This window comes from Cataglyphis hispanica, chromosome 14 (assembly GCF_021464435.1).
Source record: "Cataglyphis hispanica isolate Lineage 1 chromosome 14, ULB_Chis1_1.0, whole genome shotgun sequence".
Classification (NCBI taxonomy): Eukaryota; Metazoa; Arthropoda; class Insecta; order Hymenoptera; family Formicidae; genus Cataglyphis; species Cataglyphis hispanica.
This window is the reverse complement of record NC_065967.1, coordinates 6,616,942-6,644,769: the sequence shown is the minus strand read 5'-3', so window position 1 is coordinate 6,644,769 and position 27,828 is coordinate 6,616,942. Positions and strand designations below refer to the sequence as shown.

General features: G+C 29.8%; 1 protein-coding gene across 1 annotated transcript; it reads left to right on the top strand.

Moving 5' to 3' along the window:
• The first annotated feature begins 3,674 nt into the window (after positions 1–3,674).
• On the top strand, positions 3,675–26,156 carry LOC126854513 (putative fatty acyl-CoA reductase CG5065). The gene is given in 10 exon segments (XM_050601360.1): positions 3,675–3,790; positions 12,799–12,945; positions 15,453–15,655; positions 19,505–19,702; positions 20,026–20,222; positions 21,872–21,981; positions 22,068–22,266; positions 22,694–22,933; positions 23,093–23,350; positions 25,651–26,156. Coding segments are annotated over 9 exon segments (1,467 nt in total). The 5' UTR covers positions 3,675–3,790; positions 12,799–12,923; the 3' UTR covers positions 25,691–26,156.
• Positions 26,157–27,828: the final 1,672 nt, after the last annotated feature.

The window sequence follows — 27,828 nt, the reverse complement described above, 5'->3', positions numbered from 1 at the left end:
TTACAACAGGAAGCGAGTTCTACAACTGTTGTGTGAATGGGAAAGTGTATTCGTGGATACAGTAGGTTTTGTCACCTGGGAGACAACCGTTTGTGACCCCCTCCCACCCCACAAACGGTTCCACTTCCGGAAGAAACCTAACTTAAACTAAATTTCAGTTTTAAATCAGAAATAGGTTTGGATTAGGTTATATCTTTTGAAAATCGAGCCCTCCCCATAGAAGGACAGAATCCACTGTGTCCACGCATGTACTTTGCAAGACGAAGTGAAGTTCACTCTGTAATGCTTTGTAACTTTTGAACGGATCGTGACCGCTACCTTTTTCAAAGTCAGAATCACTTAGGATGATGACTTTGACAACATATTTCAAAGTCAAAATTATACATGAGGTTGCCCTCTTTCTGTTTAATTACCGTTATATCTTCTAAACTAATGTCGCCCAGCATTTAATTCTTGCGAAGAATTATTCAGAAGAACTTCCTTGACAACTTATATAAAGGTCAAGATCATCGGCGTATAGGCCAAACTTCGAAAGTTTTACCAACAATTAGTATAAAAAATACAAAAATAATATTATACATAAGTATATAAATATTGAAATTAATTAATATTTATATATGAATTTTATGAATTTTCAATAATTTTCCACTATAGCAAATTGTTTCTTTTTACAAACATTTAAGTAATATGTTTAATGTATTTTATTTTTCTTACGTTTTATTTACTGAGTTTTTATATTGTTACGTCCAAACCCTTTAAAGTCAGAGTCAGCGGGAGGGCGTAACCTATCTAACTCCGCTAGACAAACGCTAGACAACTGTCTCGGAGACGAACGAATTGACAGGGGCCTGAGACAGGTCAACGACCGGAAAGGTCGCTTTTACTCTATCAGTAGGTCGTTTGTTCGGTGGTCCCCTTTTCGGTAAAGGAACTAAATCCTTATTACCCAGGACGGAACCTTGTGCGATCTCGGGATATGAGATAGGGAACGGGTTATACAAGAAAAAGAAAATTATTTATATTTTTAAAGACATCAAATTTTCACATTTATTTAATAAAAAAAAGTAAGAAAAAAGAACAAAATTAAATGGATTATCTAGATTAACATCATTACTTAATTTATTATTTAGTATATACTGCTTATTAATTATTTCTTATTTATGTATTTTTGTGTGCGTGTTCTATGAAATTTCCTCTATAATGCATGTAGAAGGAGGAAATTGTTTCCAAAGGACCTCGATAGGGACAGCGACGGGATATCTACCCCGGGACGACCACGGGATTACGCTGTCGGATAGGCCCTCCGTTAATGCGGTCCGCAACTCTTTGAGGTTCAGCGAGCCGGGCCCTATGCGGACGATTCCGTCTGGAAGTGGGTCGTAGATCGGAGTAAACTGGCCCAATATCCAGAGGCGGAACTGGTCCTCGGACAACCTTTGTCGGTAGGGTTGCGGTTCCGGTTCGGATCGAGACGTGTCCTCGGTCTCTGAGGATACTTCCTCTGGGTTGAATCGGGAAGCCGGGGAGAGAGGTGATTCGCCTTCGTTGTTGGTATCCCGTAGTTCTTCGAAAGGGTCTTCTTGGTAAAGGGGGCGATAAGGGGAAGAATAGGGGGAGTTGCTTAAAATGATAATAGAGGGGGTGGGCGATCTTAAACGGGGAGGTGGAGGAGAAGTAGCAGGGATTGGGGGGTGAGAAGTGTCAACTGTAGATATATTAACGTTAATGTTAACGTTAATGTCGTTTGTAGTGTTAACTTCAAGTGGTTCCGCCTGAGCCCGAGCCAATTTCTTTCTAAACCGTCTATTCCGACGGTTACGCGCGCGTTTTACCGACGCACGGGAGGATCGCTTTCGGGTTATTCCTTCCACTGAGGGAGGATATAATAATAATAAAAAAAAAGGTTTGGCGATATAAAGAAATCCGAAATAATTCTTGGGATTTGTTTAAAGAAGAGTAAATAATTTTAGTTTTGCATAGTATTATTCATTATTTTAATCGTTAGATTTTAGAATAAATACTCGATCTTATATTTTTTTTTGATAGATTTTTATTCGATATTAATATTAATTTAATAATATTAATTTATATTAATTTAATATATATATATATATATATATATTTGGGTTTTATATAAATAATTACGTGAGTTAGAACTCTCTAGGAGATTAATTTAAATTGGGGATCGCACTTGAATGCGAACGAACTTGATAACTGATAGAAAGAGAGAGAGAGAGAGAGAGAGAATGTGAGTGAGAGAGAGAGAGAGAGTCACGGGTAGCTCTGCAAAATGCGACCCTTGGTGACTGATAAAGAGAGTGAGAGAGTCACGGGTAGCTCTGCAAAATGCGAACGACCCTTGGTGACTGATAGAGAGGGTGGGAGAGTCACGGGTAGCTCTGCAAAATGCGAACGACCCTTGGTGACTGATAGAGAGGGTGAGAGAGTGAGAGAGTCACGGGTAGCCCTGGAAAATCCGAACAACCCTTGGTGACTGATAGAGAGAAAGTGCGAGAGAGTCACGGGTAGCTCTGCAAAATCCGAACGACCTTCGGTGACTGATAGAGAGTTTCGGAAGTGTGGGAAGTAGAAGAGAAATATAGTAATAATTTAATTTTAATAATAATTCTAAATTGTTAATAAGTGTAGTATTTCGAAAGCGTTCAGTAAAAATTTAGTTAGATGATTAACCCCAAGAATTACTTTGGACTATAATTAGTTGAAAAATTTAAGCACTTACTACTTACTATCGAGTGCAATGATATTTGGTTTGTAAAATGTGGTTTGGTAGACTTTGGCTCGCGAGCTCGTCGGATGGAGGTTGATTCTCTCAGCACTGTAAAGTTCTTAGTTGGTTCGGATAGTTCTTGCAGCGCAAAGTCTTGTAACGGGCCGCTTCACGAGCGGTTTCGAATACGCGCGCGGACAGCGCAATCGGGATCAGGATTCGTGAAGTGGGTTGAAACGCAACGGACGTGAGTTGTTAGGTACGTCGTTTATTTGTCACTCTAGGCAATGGTCAGCTTTACAATCGATGCGTGATTACAATAAATCGTGTTACTATGATAATAATACGGGCGTATGTTATGACGCGGGTCGAGACAGTGTTTTTGCGCGTCTAGTTAAAGGGCCCGGCTCGTGGCGCGGGGTGCGCGCAGTGAGACGGGCTCGTGTTGTCGGCTTCGCGGTTGCTGGCGCGAGGTGCGCGCGGTAAGGCGGGCGCGTGTTGTCGTTCTCGCGTTTGTAGGCGCGAGATGCGCGCGGTGAGACGGCGCGTGTTGTCACCGCGTGTCGGTATTGCGATATCTCGCAGTTTACAGTCGTGCGATATACGTCGAGTAATATGCGTATGGTGTTCGGCGCGGACTGCAGGGTGCCAGGCCTGCAGTCGGATGTATGCGTTGGTGACGCGGTGTTCGGCGCGGACTGCAGGGTGTCAGGCCTGCAGTCGGGTAGATGCGTCGATGACGCGGTGCACGTTCCCAGCGATAATCGCGGGAGTGCAGTTCGGACGTTCGGATAGTCGGAGCGTCAGGTCTCGAGAATACTCGAGGAAAGCGGCGAACTCATCCACTCTCTGTCCTGTACGAAAGGTTGGATGGTCAGGTGATAGGACCGTACGGCTCGAGAATTCTCGAGGAAAGCGGCGAACTTGTCCACTCTTTTTCTTATAAGGATGTGTGGTAAAACTGGATTCGTCTCGAGAGCAGATAGCCGAGAATACTCGGCGGAGGCTGCGAACACGTCAACCTCCGGTGTACTGTCTTTCGACGGCTTGGATCGGTTTCTAGTAATATCTCGGAGCGTACCGCTCGAGCGGATTCAGGTGCCGGTCTGGTGGCGTCTGGTGTTCGGTAGGGCTTTTTATACCCTACCGAAGCGAGCGTGACACCCGCGCCGTTCGCATCCCCCTCGGGGTGGGGGAGACGACGCGGGCCTCCGGTAGCGCGCGTTTCGGCGATCGGCATTCGCCGGAAACGTTCGGTGCCGTTCGGCGCTCGCTTTGTTTATGACAAACACTAACGGCTGTGTTTGTCATAAACATCGTGTACGCATGTTTAAAAATGGGCGCTAAGCGCCTCTGCCTCTGCCCGGCTGGTGTTCGCCGGGCGGCAGACTTCCGACGAGTGACGTGTCGGGAACGATGGGGGGATGCATCGTTACAGTCTTTATAATAAAAAAAACACAAGATGCACTATAATAAAATTTTAACTCGGAATACACTGTGAGATGCAGTCGAGAGACGGGTCATTATAAAGTTCTTAGTTCCTTCGGATAATTCTGCGGCGCAAAGTCTTTACACAAACACACAATGCACTTCGACAAAATTTTGATCAAGTATATCTCGGAATATATTGTGAGATGCAGTCAAGAGACGGGTAAACTTTTATGAAGAAAAGAATGTTAGAGAGTGTGTCGCGTTGTCTTGTTCGGCGTTTTTTAAGCCCTTTTGCTCCTCTTCTCCATTGATTTGTTAATCTATTTTAACGAATAGTTGTTTCTAATCACGCCCTCCGATTTTTCCTAGGGCGTTTCTCTAAGTTTTTAAATCATAGGTATTGGTGAAGACCTTTGCTGAGTTTTGACCAATGGAGAGTAGTTGCTATCGAGTAAGGATGAGGCTTTCGTTTTACAGATTGAGTCATGCCCAGTTCGCTATAATCAGTTTTACTTGAAATTTATGATAAACAGATAACATAAGAGGGTGGTCTGGCAACCGAGCACGCGGGGTCAAGTGCCGCGAGTCTCAATTCCGGATCATCAGTGGATCATTGTTTTTGTGCTCTGTTTATTTTTTAGTTTATAATTCTTAGGTCTGATATCCGAACTTGAGCTCGAGTATCTCGCTGTCTGTTTGTCATGGTTTAAAATTTTTAGTGCTCGACTGTCTATTATTTTTTGTTTGAAAATTTTCGAGCCTTCAGAGTGAGTTGTAACGTTTAAATTTATAGATCTGTTTTTATACTTGACTTTCGACAGCGAGATTACACAGTCTCGCTTCTCAGACTTCGCCTGTTTATTCTTTCTGTCAGACGTAGACTATTTCTTAGAACGTAAATTTATATCACTAACGAATCTTATGTCACTAACGAATTTTCGATGAAAGAAAACAATCATGCAGTCTGCTGGACGCAATAATTCATATATTAGTATATAAAAAAAATATTCGAAGTCTACCGGACGTAACAATATTATCTAGACATTTATACATTTAACTATAAAATATTAAATTGCAGTTATTAAATTGCTGACGTACTGACAATGAGTTTTTTGTTTTATTACTTATGTGTCAATTTATGCAGCACTCCTTTTTGCTCAAATTATATCTGTTTATGGCATTAAATAATAGATATAAAATGTAAAAAATTTAAATTAATTCTTAAACATGTAATTTAGATTGATTTTTGCAGAATTATTTGCTCCATTAACTTATTGAATACATACATTGAAATAAATTTTTGCTTGAATTATATCTTTTCAAGATTTAATCATTAAATGATATTGTATGATACCTTATATGAGAAATGCACAAGACAGCGTGAACTCTCGACTGGATGATATTGGCAGAAATTTTATTACTTTTTTTTAGTCTTATAATCAACTACGCAAACACTATCAATGAGTCTAGTTAAGGATGAATAAGAAATTATTAGGAAGGAAATATTAAAACGTAATTGCACATTTTGTAATTCATAGTTTATTTTTCAATTCGAAATTTATAGCTCATAATTTATATTTTTTTTATAATAACATAGTTGCTTATAATAATATAATATTCTTTTGTTGCAAATATACTGCGAAAGCCGATTAGAATTTTGAAGTAGATAAAATGTGTTTTATTATATTATTATTAAATAATGCTCCATTACCAATTTAAAAGTATGTGGTATAAATTCTATAGGAATTTGAATTATACAAGCTGGGTATATAGGGTGTCTGATAAAGATTGTGCCGACGCTCGTGAACGGGTAGAGCACAATAAACTGAATGGAAAAGTCCTTTATCCCATTTCGCAATTTTTACAATAATTATTGAAATATTAATTAAAAATGATTAGCGAATGAGCGTGCATTTCGCACGCCTAGACCATTCAACACTTAACGGCGAGCTTTGCACAGCTTGCTGCTCGAGCGTATCTCGATTTTTGCGAGGCCAAACTTTTCATTGCCATGCGACACCGCGAAGCTTGCCGATGCCACGTCCTAAGTGCAAAACGCGCGCTAATTTGTCAATTCTTTTTAATTAATATTTCAATAATTATTGCGAAAATTGCAAAATGGTAAAGGACTTTTTTGTTTGGTTTACTATCCACTTCAATGCTCTATCCATTCACGAGCGTTGGTACAATCTTTACCAAACACCCTGTACAATTTATCCTAATCCAAGATTTAATATAACTATTCCTGACAAGTTACTTATGCATATTATTAGAATGTAATTGATATAGTTGTTGACATAATTCACCTTGTAATGTTTAAAAAATATGAAGTCAATTTCATTGATTGAATCGCATAGCAAATCTCATTTTTAACAGATTAATTTTCACTGTACCTATATATGTATATTTTATGCGATATATATATATATATATATATATATATATATATATGTATTATTTTTTATATTCTTAATGGAGCAAAGATATTAAGATATTAATTTAAATAATATAACATCAAGTTCATATTAAAATTTTTAGAATGTAAATTTATTTTGCAAGTATTCTTTGGCTATTATGTTTATATATTCTTCAAACTATTTTGTGCAACAAAAAATTGTTAATTATAAAAGTACATATAAATAGAGGAAAGACGGGCAAAACCGAATACTTTTTTGCATTTGTCTTCCTACAAAATCAGAGTGTCAAAAAAAATTGCTGACTGTTAGTAGTCTTTAGTGACCTTAAACAATGAGAAAATGTCTAGTTGCTAAAAAAAAAATTAATTACCAAGGATAACAAGATTTTTTGGAAAAATCAAAATATCCGATTTTACCGGTAAGTTAGACAAAACTAATTAACTTTTTTAATTTTAAAGGTGTCAAAAAACTTTTTTGTAGTAGTTTCTTTTTCTAAGTAATTTTCATTTTTAACTGCTTGTTGTAAAGAGACAATGTTAGAATAACAGTTTTTCCTTTTTTCATTATATAAGATCCGTAGGTACTCAGTTTTGCTCCAACACAAGGGAATTAACAAATACAGCATACTTATATTTATACAGACGTACAAAGTAACGATCAAAACTTGTGCGATATACTTTCTAATATGTACAGAATTCAATGTTACAATTACTGAAACATGCTCTGTGTAGAAAGAGTCCATAACAACTCGATTGTTGAATCGATCTTTTTCGGATTTGTCTTCCTACAAAAAATCAGAGTGTCAAAAAAAATTGTGCTGACTGGTAGTAGTCTTTAGTGGATCTTAAACAATGAGAAAATGACTAGTTGCTAAAAAAAAAATTAATTACCAAGGATAACAAGATTTTTTGGAAAAATCAAAATATCCGATTTTACCGGTAAGTTAGACAAAACTAATTAACTTTTTTAACTTTAAAGGTGTCAAAAAGCTTTTTTGTGGTGATTTCTTTTTCTAAGTAATTTTCATTTTTAACTGCTTGTCCCATAAATTTTCTAAAAAAAACTTCTCTAAAAAAAAAATATTGTTTGCACATGGACACGATTCATCTCAAAGTAATGATGGCATTACAATTTACAACTAATAACATGAGTTAGCCAAATATAGTAGCATTTATTATGAAGTAATGGAGATACCCGATTTGACTCATCTACCCAGTTTTATTCTATTTTTTTCTACAACTATAGAACGTTTTACAGATATTAAATTATGAATACATATTTGTAAGAATGTATAATTTTATTAAATGTCAAATATGCATATGTTGTGCAAAATATATAATATTTTTTTAATATAACTATGTTACATTCCACTTTCGCGAAATGGTTGTCCGGACTGTTCGGTCGGAATCAAAGCTCGTAAAAGGATGAAATACGAACGCATAGGTTTTAAATATTAAATAAGCGTTTATTAATATCAGAAATGTTGTAATTTAGAGTGTGTGTATGTGTTTGAAGCGTGTGAGTGCGCGTGCACATGTGTAATCATAATGTGTTTATCGCTGTTAATCTATTTGTACAGTATATGCAAGTATATGTGTAGTATATGTATCAGTGATGCGATTGCAACAGGGCACAACGCGAGATGCGCAGATTGGTCACAGTATCAATTCTCGTCAAATTCGGCGCGGCGTACGAAGAGCCGCTCTCTCGAATCGAAATTTGGAGACCACATAAGGCGGCGATATTAGATATATGGACAGATGGTCTTACGAGGCGTACACGTTATTGATTTTATGCATCAATCCTTTGACATGATATAGATGCAGTCATCTTTTAGCGCATAACTAATCGCTCTGTAACAATGGCAATTTTGGTTCGGTTGACGCGGTGATGCATTTTACGGATTTAGATCGGGAATGTTTGGCATGTATTTGCAACTCACAGATAACAAGAGTTTCGATCGAAGATCAGATCGCGGTTTCAAGAATGCATTAGCTGATTGAAAATATTCATTGGCCGAAAACTCTCCATCCCAAGATTTTTGCCGATACATGCAATCGGTCGAATTGTGATACATCGAGAACACTGGGATCGGATACCCAGCCAGTTGGCCTCTTATCGGATTTTATTAAAGTATATATTATTTTAAAAATAGGTAAAAAAAGACTCCAACTACACGCGTCAGTTAAAAGAAAAACTATTACATTTATTTACAAAATTCTACAAAAATAATGTTATCAGAAAAATTCCGCCACTTGAAATTAAAAAATTATACAAATATTTTGACCAAAAACAGTTGCACAAAATGATACAAATTGTTTCAATTTCTTATAAAAATAATGTTATTAAAAAGTTGGGCTATCTAAACAAAAATGATATATATAAAATTTACTTATTTTCAATATTAAAAAATATATCTAACAATACAAAACATAACAAACAAAATTAATAGAAAAATTAAAATTTAGAAATTAGTACAAAAATTTAAAAATTTAAAGTTAAAAAATCTTGGCGCTGCTAAATTAAACATTATGCTAAAATGATTGTATTCTTCAATACATTTATATTACAGTTTTATTGATGTAACTAAATTAAATATAATTCTATATTAAATTTAAATCTAACAATAAATAAAATTTATTATTTGTTGATTGTAATACTTTGAAAGTTAGCAGCGCCAAGATTTTTTAATTAAAATCATTACACTTTTTTTTATTTGTATTAATTTCTTATTTTTGTATAAATTTTTAAACTTTTGTACTAATTTTTAAGTTTTAATTTTTTTGTTAATTTTGTTTTTTATGTTTTGTATTATTAGATATATTTTTTCTTGAGGAGGCTTCGTTTGCCTACATTCCTGATTGCCTACAGCTTCGTTTGCTTACAACGTTTTGCCGACAGCTTCAATTGCCGACATTTCAGATTGCCAATAGGGCGATTGCCTACAAGCATTATTGTACACATATAAAAATTAAAAATACAAACGTATGTTTTTACACATGTCATTATTGTGCACATACACATTGTACACATGACATTATTGTGCACATACACATTGTACACATGACATTATTGTGCACATACACATTGGACACATTACATTATTGTGCACATACACATTGTACACCAGGTCCTTCTGAGCTCCTCTAAAAGTAAATAATTACCATTACAATTATCAATTATCGCAGAATCTGTTTATTACTAAAAAGTTTTGGCTGACATCATGACTAAACTAAAATTAATTATTACAAAAAACTTAATTTGTCACAAACGTTAAAAACAGATACACAATGAATCACAAACGATTTACAAACAAAATACATTCAGTAAAATTAAAAATAATCATGTTTAATAATTTCTCTCGGCTAGCTTCATATAGGTTGTCATGTTGTCATTTGATCATAATACTCAGTCCGAAGTTAGCGATACCACAGGACCGAAAATAAAAAGGTAAAAATCGCTTGCGATATTTCAAGTCAATAAAACTCGTATAATATGTAAAATATTTACATTATATCGTATATCATTGTATTCATTTCAAACAGCACTACAACTTTTTTCCTATCGAAAAATTCACATTATTATTAAAAAATTATGCATACTTCTCCGTTCACTAACACAGATAATTTTTAAAAGCAATCACTACGCTCACAATAGAATTCTGTTTGAACCATTTAATTAGATATATATTTATTATGGTCTATCTCTTTTAGTTTAAAAAATAAAAAAGGGTGGCCACTTTTGATGGGCCACCCTTATATATATATATATTTTGATTATAAATATATGTGATTGCAATAATCGTAATACGCATGTCATATAATTTTCATCAAATTCTTAAATAGACATTTTTATCAAATATGTTTTATGTTTTATGAAAATTATTTTTAGTCTTTATCAAGTGTTACTATCAAGTAGCACAATAGTTTATTAGTAAAAACTAAAAACACATGTCATTAAACACATTTGATAAAAACGTCTACGTAAGAAATAATTAATGAAAATTATTATGACACGCGTATTACGATTGTTGTCGTCAAATGATAGTTTGATACTAATCATCTTGATAAAGATTAAATGCGATAAATGTATTATATAATGTAATGGTAAATATATCCTTGTAAATTTTATTCCTTGTAATTTTTTATTTCTTTATACTTTTTTTTCCTATAGTACTTTGATCTGCTAATGTGTAATTATTATGGGTATATATATTTAATAAAATTAGCAATTAATTACAAATAAAAAGAATCATAAAAAAATAATCAGTCTATTATTAGGTTTTTTAATATCTTATACGAATTTCGACATGCTTTGATATGCTTCGATCATTGTTTATATAATAATATTGAGATAGAACAAAACAAATACATGAATAACTTGTAAATCATATATAGATAAAAATATCACGTATTTTGTTCACCATTTATATTTAATTTTATTAATTAGAAAACTTAGAAAGATTAAAATTTAATAAAAAAAAATAATAATAATGACATGCGCATTTCTTTAATAAGTCTTAAGGAGAAATTGCACATATCAATATTCTTCTTAAATTAAAATCTCACATTAAATTTTTTGTAAATAAGTATGTTTTCCATAAAATTTGCAGCGTAAGCAATAGTCGTCGGCCAACATCATACGAATGTGTACAATGTGTATGTGCGCAATAACGTCAAGTGTACAAAACGTTAATATGGATTTCTTATATCATGTGCACAATAATGTCATCTGTACAATGTGTATGTGCATAATAATGTCATGTGTACAATGTGTATGTGCATAATAATGTCATGTGTCTAATGTGTATGTGCACAATAATGTCATGTGTACAATGTGTATGCGCACAATAATGACATGTGTATAAACGTACGTTCGTATTTTTAATTTTTATATGTGTACAATAATGCTTGTAGGAAATCGCTCTGTAGGCAATCGGGAATGTCGGCAATTGAAGCTTTCGGCAAAACGTTGTAGGCAAACGACGCTATCGGGTATAGAGGCAAACGAAGCCTTCTCTAAATAATAACACACACATACATATACATATTGATATATTCTAAAAATATCTTTTTTGATAATATAATATTATAATATTATTAGAAAATATAATATTAAAATATTTTATATCTTCTAATTATTGCTAAAAAATAAAAAAAAAATTAAATAGAATTTGCACATTATTTTAGATTTAATAGTAAAATATAATATTTTGCTCTCTTGTACCTCTCTCTCTCTTTTGTTTACACATATTTTCTTTTTATCTTATTTGTTTTTATAACATTAAACGACTTATTTTCAGCCATCATTTTTTTAAATTTCTTTATATTTTTTTTAATGAAATTTTTAAGTGAAAACAATATAATATAAATATTGTCAAAAATAAAAAAGGTTTAGATTATTTAAATATTATTTGTGGCAAACATTTTATATAATAAAAATTTGTAAAAATATTTCTTAAAAAATATCATTATTTCATTTATATTAATTTCTTAAATTTTGCACATTTTAATTACATCATTTATGATGCTTACGGAATTCGGAAATTATTTTGTGAGCATCAAAAATAGTGAAGGTCTATGAGAATTTATAAGAACAAGAGAGTGAGAGCAGAAGAAAATTGAGTCGACAGTTTGCCGTAATTGTAATAACTTATCATTTACAAGATGCAACAAATTATTCGTTTAGGACAAACTATGATAGAATACATAAACGCAAATTCTTATTTTTTACAGCTTTCGTAAATCTATATTTAAGTCAAATATAATATGTGTTAAATCTATCTTGCACTTGATAAATGACTAACGTCATTTAATGTTCAATGACATGCAGTCCTTAAAAGAGTCTTTAAAAGTATATAGCTAAGCTATATACTTGTCCTTTGCTTCATGCTAATTATCCGACTAACTAAACTTTACTGAATTAATTGGTATTTTTCTTAATCATTATCTCGTATATTTCAAATATATTTCAAAAAATCTTATTTCTTTTAAAGACTGCATGTCATTGAACATTAAATGATCATTTATCAAGTGCAAGATAGATTCTAATAGCTTATAATTATAGCTTATAAAAAAGATTTTAATAGCTTCATAATAACTTAGTAGCTTAGTATAATAGCTTACACACAGATGAAGACAGAACTAGAAAGAAAAAGGGAAAAAGAGAAAGAAAGAGAAAGAGCGAGATCAATAGGTCGTTCTACAATTTTATATATTTCAGCATGGATTACGCTGGAGCTCAATAAAGTTTACGATCACGAAGTACGCACGATTCAGTCTCGCAAAATAGCAAACGGTTAGGACGATACACTGCATTAATCACAGACGATCGAAAAATTAAGTCGAATGTATGAAACAACATTAACAGGTATTCAATATTATGTTCACCCCTCATTATTATTATCGTATATTGTTATTTTAAAACGAAACTTTCCGATTTTTATCGATGCATATACTGAAAAAATTTTAGTTTGATAGTAAAAATTGCTGATAAATTTTGGAAATTTTTTAAGTCTTGTATTGCTTTCTCCAGCCCTCCACTACAATTATCTAAAAATTTTGTTGGGATTGCATCATTCAATCCGCAGCGTTACTACATTGTGCATTACTTATGAAATGACCTTATTGTTCATTCTTCCTTATTGACAATTATAAAATGTAATAATGCAATTATGGCAAATTTAAAATTGCTTAAATATCATTAATATATCATCTCAATTTCCATAAAGATTATCTTAAATTTAAAAATTTTTTAAATTAAATATATAATGATATTTGTTACTACAAAATAAATATAAATAAAAAAAATATATATGTATATAAAATATATGACTCATAGCTTTTGTATTGAAAAAGTGGCATGCAATATATGCATGCAATGGTATTTTGTGAAAGTTTGTGGCAAAAAATAATTAACACGTTTGCTATTAATGTTATTTATGATTAAATTAATTTTGGTAAATGTTTAGATTAACTAACACATGACGGATTGTTTTCATTTACATATATTGTAGAAGATACATTCCTAAGTAATATACGTTTTGAATTTCTTTGATTTCAGAGATATGCGATTTTGAAGTAACATAATTATTGTACTATTATATTGTATATTCACTTGTATCATCTTTTCGTAATATTTTGCTTGTATATTTATATATATATTTTTTTTTTAAATTTGCTCGTTTCTATAATTCTTTTCTGTAAACCGTGATATTAACGCTGACTTCACTGATTTCAATGACCTTGTCATATGTTATCAAGGACAAGGCTCTGAGTAATTTGCAAAAGATTTTAACTGTCGCTCGTTGTTTATCACAAAGTTATTAACAATTGAAAATAATGACCGATCAATGCTTGCAATATAAGACTGCATATATTTCGGCATAAACTACCACACATACATTTTTCTAGCCACACAAATATTGAGGCTTCGCTTAGTAAAGTATGTGCATGGATGAGTTGCACCTCTTCTACAGGGTTCCACTTTTCCATCCACACAATAATTATGTGGTGAGCCTCGCTTCGCGTTGTAAAGAATGGCCATGTTCCAAAATTCACTGCCAGTATTGGAAATTTATAATATACATGAATTATTAGATTTTCAGTATTGGCACTAAATTTTGGAATACGGACTATATGTGTGGATGTAGTGGATTCTGCCCTCCTTACAAGGGCTCTAGAAGATATGACCTAACCTAGGCTAAACTTATTTTGGGAGACAAAATTTCTCCCCCGCCTAAGCATTGAAAGCTATTAACGAATTGCGAAAAGTAGGTGAAACCGATTATTGGCAAAATATCTACGATCATATACCTATTTTGTAAAGCCATAAATGTAAATAAACTTTTTCCATGTCTACTCTACAACAAAATATAATGCTTTATAATACCTGAAGGAAAGTATTAAAACCGTGGAATTTTAATTTGTTATATCTCATAAACCAGAAGAGAGTGCCACAAAATTCAAAGCGTGTATTAATTAGAAATAAAAAAAGTATAAATAATATTAGTACATTACATATGCAAACATATGATATATATTGCACCTGCAGATTGTAAAATCTTTTTACTGCTTTTTCGATAAAAATAATTATCTCAGATTCTCGTGATTTCTTTATTGGCTTTGAAAAACCAGTTGCAGATGAAAAAAAAGTTGCAGATTAAATAACTCTTGAGTCTCGAATATATTTATATTGTAGTTTCAAAACTTTTTCACAATTTTTTTAGTAAAAAATAATAATATCGTATATACTCAAAAAAATAATATTTATCAATATTTAAAATAATTTACTGCTTAAAATACAAATGCATTTTTACAATTTCGTAAAATCTTTTGACGTAATTTTAAATAATTTTTGTACAATTGTTTAAAAATTATAAAGCATAATTCTCATATATATATATATATATATATATATATATACTTGCATATAAATTGATAATGAAAAAACTTTAATGCTTGGCAAAGATGCATATCGAATTATAATTGTAGTTGAAGTAGTAATCATAATCAAATTAAAATTATAATTGTTTGAATATCAATAATCGATCATCGCTTTTCTTTTACTATGATTCTTATAAGCACAGAGATTTCAATGTAATTTTCGATCAATGTAATTTTTATCGCGTTGTAAAATAATAGACTATCAGAACACAAAAAACAAAAGAAAGATGAAATTGAAGTGATGTATGTAATACTGTACAACATTCTGCACAGTTGTGTAATAATGCAAGCACTATAAAAATTGCACTGCTAATTGAATTTGTGGGATTAATTCCTACATGTTTTATCGTATAGTAAAATTTCGCTTTCTCTTTTTTTTCTTTCTCTTTCTGTGTCTTGATTACAAATTTCACAATATATGATAAATTCCAGCTATGGACAAACCAAAATCCAATATCCAATCTTTCTACAAAGACAAAACTATCTTCATTACTGGCGCTTCAGGTTTTGTGGGCAAAGTCCTTGTAGAAAAGTTGCTATATAGCTGTTCCGATCTCAACAAAATCTACGTCTTAATGCGAGCTAAAAGAGATTGCAGTTTCGACAATAGGCTCGAAGATATATTCAAATTGCCTGTAAGATATTGTGCAAATTACACTATCTTTATTTTTATTTTGATGTCAAAATAATATTACAAAGAATAATGCTGATATATTCTGAAACATTTTTTATAATATTTTATATATATGCCATAATACACATTTGTACATTTGCATTTTCCATTCAGATTTTATTAATTAATAATACAACTAATTTTTATATTAAATTATTAATTATATATTGATTCTCAACTAATGCTGTCAAGGCTAACAAGAGAACTTCATGAATCCAAAAATTCTGATTTTTATGAAACTTTACAGACATGTAAAGGAGGTCAACAGATGAATTTGAAAATTTTCAGTTGCTATCATAAAGATCTAAGGATGAAAACACCTGTCATGTATAGAGCGGCTTTTTGCTTTTCTCGACATATCTTACAAACTATTTTAAATATCAAAAAATGTTTTATACAAGAGTTTTATGGCAAAAACAATTATATTTAGTCACATTAATAAAAACTTAAAAAAATTATTTTTTTGAATAGTTTCTAAATTTTTTTTTTTAATTAATTTTCCAAATTTTTATTATCGTGTTTTATTAAGAATTGTTTTATCATAAAATTTTTATATACAACATTTTTTAATATCTTAACTAATTTTTTTATTCTTGATCTTAAATCAAGATTAATATTCGTGATATTAAATGTATCAAGAAAAACAAAACTCCATTAAACACATAAAGAGTGATTTTACTTTTCGCTTTTGAGCGGCAACTAAAAATTTCTAAATTTATATATTTACCCCTTCTATATGTATGTAAAATTTCATCAAAATTAAAATTTTTGGGTTTGTGAAATTCCATTTAATAGTAAACGACTCTTGTAATTTATAGCTCAATAATAAAAATGTGAGATATATGTGAAAAATGACAGCGTCCAATAAAATTATTGCGAGCTAAATTTATTTACTTATTCGCTTATTTATGCATAAAATTTCATCATAAGAAATCTTTATTATTATAAGTCAATTTTACATAAAATATATATTTTTGTTGTTGTTTTATTTTATCATTTATTTATTTATGTTTTTATATTGCTAATAGAAGTCTTAATTATTTTGCTTGATTAAATATGTTTTTCCATTCCTTAACTTTCGAAATTGTACCATCAAATTTTTAGAATGTGGGAAAGTACTTTGAAATATTTCTGCATTGCAGTGTAACGTAATGTGAAAAATCAAATTCCATAATATGCAATAAATTATATAACTATACCATTTTATATTTCAGGTTATATATTTATATGATGTATATATATATTATTTATTTACGCATAACTTAAAGCAGTCACGTTACACTACAACGTGAGAATATTTTGAAATAGTTTTCCTTATTTATAAAATATTATATAAAGAAAATGTAAATAAGATAATATATAAAGAAAATTATAAGATTATATAAATCAAAAATATTGCGCGCAGTTTTAGTATAAAGTATAATCAACAAGTATAAAGATTTATTCAAATGTAAGATTGCCAGAATTTTAATTTTCGGAAAAAGTATCTGTAATTTAAGTAAAATGTTACATGTGAATCCTGTGATTGTTTTTAATATGTTAATTGTTTCATTCCAAATTTCAAATATTCACAAATAAATGAAGAAATCGAATCACGTAATACTATAAATAATATTATATAAAATTCAATGGATGACATATCATTTGCAATGCAGATTGATACAAGAATTTGAGAATTATTGACTTTAAGCTAAGAATTTGAGAATTATTGTCTTTCAGCCAAAGCACAATTTGTCGCAGTTGATAAAATAAAAGAACCTGAAGAAAATGATGAAGATGAGGAAGAAGACAGTTGTATTACATTGAAAGAAGACGAAATTATAAACAATGATTATAAAAAAAGAGTTAAATTCTGGAAAAAAGGATCGCTTTAAGAAGACGAAATTATAAACAATAATTATAAAAAAAAAGAGTTGAATTCTGGAAAAAAATTTTAAAAGTTTTAAACGCTTTATTAATAGTATAACATCGTTTTAAAAAAGTAAACTCCTTGCCGCAATTGTATCGATGAAAACTCTCTCTACAAAGAGATGATACTCATAAAAAAAAACTATTATAAATTTTCTGAACATGTCTTGAAAAAATTCGAACACGCTAAACAGAATTATTTATTATTTAAATTTGCGACGATGGGCGCTAGAAACAAAAAAGAATTAATCTTTCTTATTCTAAAGAAAGAGCAACATCAATATTAAATTTAAGAAAAAGCACGGCTAGCATAAAAAAATAATACAATTTAAATCGTCCATCAAAGATGACTTGAGAATAAGATGAATCAAGAATAATTACAAATTGCATGCTAAGAATTTATAAATTTTGTAAACTCATTTATAGATATCTTAAAATACAAAATATATATGCAGATAAAAGTAGGTTCAATTTAGAAACACATTCAGGCAGAATGTTGACAACATAAGGTGTTAAAAACAATCGAAACTGTAGTTTAATCAGCAATTACATAGCTACACTATACCTGCACAATTTCTGCAATCACCTCTTTATTTGAAAGAGGCCAGTAGAAGCTTTGCAGCACGTGTAGAAGAAACTTTGTTTAGATCTGCAAATGTTTTATTGCAACATCAAGAAAATTAACTATACAATACTTTCAACCACAATACTTCTTAGTTTACAAATGTATTTTTATCCTCAACTGGAGCCTTCAATGTATTATTATTAAACTCTTGAAGTGGGCATTGTTTCACAGGCCTACAAAAGTTCATGTCATCTAACGATAAAAATGTACGTATTTTAGAAATACCAGAAAAACTACAGGAATAATTCAACCGACATTTATGAGTTTAGAATATGGAAAAACTTTATGAGAATATTTAATGATTGCGTTATATTGTTAAATTATGATATAAAACATTTGAGAAATAATATCATCAAATTGCAATTCTTAACACGTATATAACTCTCCTCTTCACGATTCCACTTTTCAAATATGCTTGATTTAAAAGTGGTTGTCTTGAACGTTATTATCTACAATGAGTATCATTTTTTAAAAACCCGGTGAATTTTTGTTTCTCTGGAAAAGGTATAGAAGAAATTCCGCGCTGTTCCATATGAGATGCACCTACTATAATACGTTGCTCTTTGTGCAAGAAATTTTTTGATATGCATTTCTTTAAAAGAAATATCATGACTGTAAATACTATGAAATATAATAATATTTCATAAATAAAATATTTTTATTGAAAAATTATTATATTTATTATTAATGCTTGTAATATTTTTATATTATTTGTTATAGGAAACGCTGTCAAAATATGACGTGATACTCTTATGAAGAATATCAGTAACCATGAAATTAATACACGCTTAATCACATATTCATAACTGCTTTGTTTTATTGCAAAAATTATACAATCTTTGATGATGCAATCTTTTAAAAATTAAAGAATGACATGTTTAATCAAGCAAAATAATCAAGACTTCTACTACAAAACGTAACCAAATAAATAATAAAATAAAACAAATATTTTATTATAATAAATTGATAATAACAGAGAGGGTCTTATAATAAAATTTTATGCATAAGTAAGCAAATAAATAAATAAATTTTTTCGCAATAATTTTATTGGACGCTGTATTGTCCACCGGTTGCTCCGCAATCTCCCTTCTCGTTATCCAGTTACATCATAGATTCCCTCGCGTGATATCATATTTCCGCGATTTTCCGTCGCCCCGCACCCTTCTTCTACCCAACCCACAGATGACCTGGCTTAGAATTGGCTTATATCACTATTCAAATAGTTCAATAATTATTTAATAGTTATTCAAATAATATTAATAACTGATATTTTTATAGTTGTTTCAAAGAATACGAACTGAAAAGCCTCAAGTGTTGAAAAAAGTAATACCGGTTAATGGTGACATATGTTTGGATAATTTGGGTCTTACTAATGAACAGCGTGAGCATCTAATAAATGAGGTAAACGTAGTATTCCATTGCGCCGCGACTGTTCGATTGGAGGCGAAATTGAAAGATGCTGTCGAAATAAACTTGGTAAGATATTAACTCCTATATAGAATATAAATCAATGTCAATTTGATTTGACACACTCGCATTTATATTTTTTGTGTGCTATTATTTGCATTGGATACGTGACTGATGATTATATTTTTTAAGCTCTGTATGCTCAAGATACATTTTTAAATGATAAAGATATATATAAAGATATTTATTTTTAAAAAGTTTTAAATGTTAAAAAGTAATTTAAAATTTGATAAAGTTTACAAATAATAAGACATATATCTTTTTAAGTTTAATTATGTGCATAATATTTTTAATGATATATCAAATAGATAAAGTTTGATTTGATTTTTAAGATAGGTACAAAAAGGATACTGAACTTGACAAAGGAAATGAAGCATTTGCAGGCTTTCGTGCATCTAAGTACAGCTTTCTGTCACATCGACCAGAAAGAATTAGGCGAACGTATTTATGATCCTCCTAATGATCCTCAAGATATCATAAGCCTTGTTCAATGTCTTGACGAAGATACTATCGATCTTATTACGCCCAAGTAATTAAAAATCTGCAATTTTAATAATTAATAATATTCAGCGTAAACATAGCCAACAAACGCATATTTTGATAAATTATTAATAATATATATTGTGTCCTCTACTCGCTCACAAGCGTTGCCAAATCTTTGCACGACATACAGAGTATCCGAGATCAATGGGGACAAAACTCGTATGTAGATAGAGCGAACCAAACTGAGTCGAAAACTCAGTCTATCGCCAAATCCAAGCACGTGACGAAATGCGGTCCAGATATCGAAGTTGCTTAGCACGGAGAATTGTTATAAGAGGTAATAGCTAGTATAGTAGTAGCCTAGCTACATTTCAATAAATAACTCCCCGCGCGCCGCGCGCTTGCATTTGGCGGTAGGCCGAGCTAATACGGTAATTTTTAATAATTAATAATTTGTTAACTATTGCGAAAATTGCAAAATAATAGAAGACTTTTCGATTCAGTTTGGTCCGCTCTATTTGAACACGAATTTTGTCCCCATTGATCTGAGACAACCTGTGTATATCGGCAAGTATGTACGATAGATTACTTATGTACACCTCTAAGTAACGAAAGTATCATCTAAAATCTAAACGAAAGGTGAAGTCACACAGTCACCTCTTGCTTAGATGATACTTTGGTTAAGAGACGTATACAAGTAATCCATCCTACATGCCTTCCGATACCAGCCTACCGCTTTCCAACGTGCTTATTATTCAGAAGATTCAATTATATTCTATAGTTCACATATTTTAATTAATAACGCAATAATTATTGCGAATTTTGCAAAATGGTACAGGACCTTTCAACTTAGTTTGGCCCAATTTATCTTCACTTTTTGTTTGGTCAGTTAGATGTCGGACACCTTGTATAAATTTTATGTGAGTGTAGTTTTGGGTGTGGGTGTGTGTGTGTGTGTGTGTACGCGTGCGTGCGCGCGCACATACGTAACTATCATGTATTTTGGTAATTGTGGTAGAAAAGTTATTATTTAATATATTAATTTTATTTTGATATTAATTATTATATTGTTATTATATTACTAATATATTTGTTAATTTATTTTATTTATTGTAAAATTCGGAATAACTGTTTAGTGCCATAAATTTTTATAATAAGCGTAATTTATTTTATAAATTTCTAATCTTAACTTGATCACAAACAAATTGTGAATAAAAATGCGAATATGTTAATTATATTATGTGGTGTATCAATGAATCTGGACAAATATGGCATTTCAAAAAATGATGACCTTTTGGGCCGAAAAATTCATACTAAATATCGAGATCTGTACCTGTATCAAATGCATCTATCAGTGTCATTTTGATATATTATATTCGAAAAAATCCATGTTTTCGATTGATATGTACATCTTTCGAAAAAATAGTCCAATTTACGAGATATTTCGATTTCGTTTTTTAAAATTTTCAAAAAATGTTTTTACTACGGCACGCAAATGATACGCAGTAGCGTTTGTCTGACAGTAAACAAAAAAACGAAAGACATATTTAGCGAAACTTAGATTTACCGCGTCTCTTGATATCTATATATAATTGTTTATTGCCTGACTTATTTAAATTTAGTTATGTGTTATCTCTTAATTTTGTATGAAAGATGTCAGATTTTGCTTGTTTATAGTTTTGCATTTTTTAATAGGTTACTACATCCGCAACCAAATACTTATACTTATACAAAACGTCTGGCTGAAACGTTAGTAGCTAATGAATATCCTAATCTGCCTTGCTGCATTGCTAGACCATCAATCAGTAATTATCGATATATTTCATAAATTATCTGAGATTATAAACGTATAAACAAAAATAAATATGAAGATTAATAATTTTCATTGCAGTAATACCTTCTTACAAGGAACCGATGCCAGGATGGGTCGACAATTTAAATGGACCTATTGGATTGCTTGTTGGTGCAGGCAAGGGTGTTATCAGATCGATGTATTGCAACAGAAATTATAATGCCGAAGTTATACCGGTTGATATAGCAAATAATGGTTTAATCATAATAGCGTACCAAATTGCCACTAACCAAGAAAAGTAAATATTGCCATTTTGCTCCTTTCTTTACAATAGATTTGCAACAGTGGAATATATCATAATTTAAATCAAAGTGTAATTTATCATTTAATATCAAGCTTGTAATATCTCTTTAGACTGTTTTTCTATTACTAGCATTCTTTAAATTATTTTTAATATTAAGATTATAATATTTAAAATTGTTAATGTTATCTCTTTTAATTTAAGAAAAAAATTATATTAAAATTTTTTTTATTTGACTAATTGAAAATATATTTTTATTATAATTTCTGAATATTATACAATAAAAAGAAATTTAAAAGCTTTTCATATATATTCTGGATCGAATTTTTTGACTATTTTATATCTTCACGTTTACTTAATTTAAATAGATAAAAAATATTAACTTTTTTGCTAATTTTTTCTGTTTAATTTATCATTTTTATAGTTTGGAAGATATACCCGTTTTCAATATGACACAAGGCGATATAACACGTATTACATGGGGCGAAATATTGGAGAAGGGAAGGCAAATTATTTATGACTATCCTTTTGAAGGACAAGTTTGATATCCGGATGGCGACATACGTAGCAATAAATTTGTGCATAATATTTTTATCTTTTTTTTCCAAATCATTCCCGCGTACTTGATCGATTTTCTGATGCTGTTATTTCGTCAAAAGAGATTGTAAGTTTCGTATTCTTTAATATTTTTAGACATATATTCTTTTTTCAATTTTTATATTTTAACATTTCTTGTGTAATGTTTTTATGTAATTATTATAATACTATGTAATTATACAATAATTGTATAAATTTTCTTAAGTATTATCTCTTTTGTAAACAGTATGGTTAGAATCCAGAATCGAATTTTAAAAGGCCTCGAAGTACTGGAATTTGTCACCACGCGGCAATGGATATTTCATAATAAAAAAGCAATTGTTGCAAACAACGGAATGTCATCAATAGATAAGGAGATATTTCCAATTATAATTTATAATGTCGATATAATGGAATACTTTAAACATGTAATCCTTGGCGCGCGACAGTATTGCATGAAAGAAGACCTGTCCACTTTGCCGAAAGCCCGTCGGCATCAAAAAATGTAAGTATATATATTCTTTATGTAATATTTGATTAGAAAATTTGTAGAATCTTTGTATCTTAGTAATAAATTAAAAAATATATATATTTGATCATATAACAAAGAAAAGACTAGTAAAAGAAACTGAATATTTGAAATTGCTTTTATTTAGATATATACTTGTTTTTTTCTTAATATTATAGATATTTTATGTTATAGACATATTTAATGTTATAGATACATTTTGTATTCCATTTACAGCTTTTGGTGCAACAACGATTTAATCCACTTTTCTCTAAAAATTTGAGAAAAAATTTTTTTTTAATTTTTTATAATTTTAAAGGGTCTATCCGTTTAAAACTTCGAAAAATGAGTTTTTCTAAATTTTTCAGCAGCATAATAACTTGATAAAAATTTTTAATTTTTTGACAATATTAATATAATATTATTATTAACCACTTAAGTAAAAATTCTCACTTAATTTTTTTTTTAAGTTATAGGAACATTTGCAAAGCTCCTCCAAATTTTAGATGGCACGGTGAAAATGTTCGTAGATCATATTCGAAATAAAAAACAAAAGTTTTTTTTATTAAACAGCTTATTACTAGCTATTATTTGCTATCTGCTATTTAAGCAGATTTTATATAAGCAGATTTTATATAAGCAGGTTTCTTCAAAATTAAAAAAAAAGATCACAAAAATGGCGAGGTATTGAAAAAGTTTTTTTTTCTAAATTCATCTTTTGTTATTTAAAAAAAAATGGGGAATTGAATTTAAAAAAGGCTTTTCGTTAAGCGAAATCTTATTAGGAAATTGTACATAATTTGAAGTCAATCTGTCGAACCTAAGTTTTCATGCATACTGTGTATGAAAATATAGGATACCCCAACCTTTCGTTGGCCTTTTTTTTAAAAAAGGACGTAGATTTTATCAAAAATTGCCAAAATTTTGATAACTAAAGCAAGTACGCTCTTTTATATGGTGATATTTTTAACTTTTACTGCCGAGCGGAAATTAACTATCCAGCTCGCAAGTCGAATTTTTTTAAATGGAACAGCACTTTTTATTGCAGATTTGGATTCCCCGATAAAAAATTAGAAATTTTTGTCTGAAATATTTTTTTTAAAATGCTTTCAACGATTTTAAATTGATTTTTAAAGTATAATTTACAAATAGGATATAGAAATAGGCTATTTAGTATAATGATTTACTTTGGAACCGAATACATATCGCAATATCATCAAATCCAAGATTTTATAATTTTAAGCACGATCTGACCAGAGCAATCCTCCCATTTACTTCTTATGTACTTATAAAATAATTTCCCAAAAATAATTGATGAAAAGTTCAATTCGTGCTAATTAATGTCATCATGGATGTTCGACTACAAGGGATAATATGATTCATAGAATAAGAAAAAAAATTCGATCGTTATATGCTGATGAAATTCTTGGAGCAATCAATTCCTTTCAAAGCAAACTAAAGACTTGCATCTTACATAACGATGTTCAATTTGAACACTATCTTGAATGAATACACGCTAACTCGCCTAGAAATGCAGTTAAAATTTATTTTAATTTTTTTTATCACGCTTTTAAAATTTACAGATTATTAATAAATGTTTAATTCTTCACGTTAATAAAGTTTATTAATCTCCACAATTTATCATTTTATAACCATATTTTTAAAATAATAACAAGTTTATTAAAACTATTTATTTATTTATCTAAATAAAATTTCTTTGTTTATGTTTATATATAATTAGAATTTGCAATTAAAAATGTTGCATTTCATTCAAAAAATTTATCTTCAGATCTAGATAATCCATTTTCTACATAGCTACATCTCGTTCGTATCACACTTTAAAAATCATTTCAATGTTAATCGAGGCATTTTAGAAAAAAAATGTTTAAGACAAAAGTTTTTTACTTTTTGTTGGGAAATCTGAATCTGCAATAAAAAATGCCACGTTCCATTTAAAAAAATTGACTTGCAATTTAGGTAGCTCATTTTCGGTCGGCACCGGCAATTTCTTTTAAGCTGAAAATTTTTTCGAGAGAAGAGAACATTTTGCGAAAGTTCAAACGGATGTGCCCTCTTAAATTATGAAATTGAATACACTTTAAATTATAATATATTAATTAAATATTGTAACAAAATTAAGTTTGGATTAAATATATATATATATATTGAAGTCAAATTAAATTAATTTAAATTTGAAATAATTTTTTAAATTTCCTCAAACTTTAAAAAAGAATCTTTTATTCAATTTATTTTGTCAATTTTTTGTTATTGTATTCTATAAAGCACATTTGTTTCAGGATGTATGTGATTCATATCATGACAATATACCTGTTTTAGTTCAAAGTATTATGTTTTATTTATAACAATGTTCAAACAGTGAGGTTTTTCCTGGATTATGTTACCGAGAAAATAAAATTGCAATCGTTTATAGGCGAATCAATTCATAGAAATAGTGACTTTGAGAATATTTATTTTTAAAGTACACTAGCAACAAGAAGATGAGAAATGATAGTCTTTTCAACGTTTATTGCCCGATGTCTCTCTTACATATTTATCTCTTATATATTATCTCTTACATATTTATATTTTAAAATTTATAATTATGTACAATGGGGCGTATGAATTATGGGGGTGAATGGAAATTTTAATTAGTTTAATTGGAATTAATATTGATAGTAATCTTCCGGCTATTGTCAATATTAGCTTATTATAACGTCGAAATATATGCATATTTACTGAAGTAAATTAAATATATGTATAAACACATATGTAAAAAAAAATTAAAAAATGTTTATGTAAAAGATTTATTGTGCTGTAATGCTTTTTATTATCACAAAGAAATCGATTAAAGTTTAGGGCAATAAATACGATTTATCAGGTGTATATTATTTATATAACCATTTAAACATGTAAATAAAAATATACATGGATTATTTATGAAGTGCATTATTTATGAAGTGATCCACCCAAATTATCAAAGTTTTCCGAGCTGAAATTTACACAAATTGTAGTTCTATCAAAAGTAAAGTTGTTGTCCAAACCTTTTTTGGCCTGCGACCAACAGGCTCTCTATTAACAGGAGCTTGAATTTTAATCATTTTGGCTTCCAACTTCAAACGCCGAAACTACTTCGATTTTAAAAAACAGGTAGTGATTTTGAAAGGTTTTTTTACTTTTTAATCTTTTTTATTTTTTACTTTTTAATTTTATAAAATCATTTTTTTTAAAGTCAAAATTTATTTAAGATTTTCGAAAAACAAAATAAAAATCGTTTTTTCTCAAATTTGTACTTTTTTCAATTTTTTTGAAAAAAAACAAAAAAAGTGAAAATTTTTTCCTTTAAAACGACCCCAGAATCAAGATAGGCAAATTTTTAGTTTTCAAGATAAAGGCTAGTTTTAGGATCGAGCGCATCATCATGTGCAGCTTGGACACTGTTGCAAGTGCAAACTAATGATCTGATTAGTCCTATTGGCCAGACGTCTCTTTCACATATAGGGTATATGTCAAAAGTCTGGATACACTCAAATATCTCGCATTTTAGAGAAAAATATTTCAGACAAAAGTTGTAAGACTTAAAAAGACGCAATTAATAACAGGTTTTTAATTATAAACCTCCATTTTTTATTTCATAATCTTGTAGCTTATCTCGAGAGATTTCCAAAATACTGTAATAAAATATATTTTCATTAAATATTTTTTTAGTTAATTTAATCTTAATTTGACATATTTTAGTATAAAATATAAAATAAATTGTTTAGTTTTCGATAATTGTATCATAATACTTTTATGTACAGAATAATAAGATAAATCAAATGGTGTACATAAAATAATTGTTTTTAAAAAAAATATGCAATTATTCGCAATGTATTTTTTTATAATAATTATTTATTTTTTTATTACACCATTTGATTTATCTTATTATTCTGCACATAAAAGTATTACGATACAATTATCGAAAATAATTTACGGAATATTTTATATTTTATACTAAAATATGTCAAATTAAGATTAAAATAACTCCAAAAATATTTAATGAAAAAATATTTTGTATTTAGTATAGTGCTTTGAAAAGCTCTCGATATAAGCTATAAGAATATAAAATAAAAGATGGGGGATTCTATTTAAAAATTTTAAGTTGATTTTAACCTGACGTTGGCAATGCCACCTATAGTTAAATTAATACTGTCATTAAATGCGTCTTTTTAAGCCTTATAACTTTTATCTGAAATATTTTTCTCTCAAATGCAACGTTTACGAGATATTTGAGTGTATCTAGACTTTTGACACATCCTGTATAAAAAACTACTAAATACAAATAAAGAGAGAAATATAATTTCGTCGACGTTATCTTCAATCAATACAATCTAAAAAATCTAAAATACAAATTTTGCTGTAACCAGTTTTTTAGATATAATTTCTCAAGTATTCTACATACTAAGTTTCTATATGTATAGATAAATAAATAAAAAAAA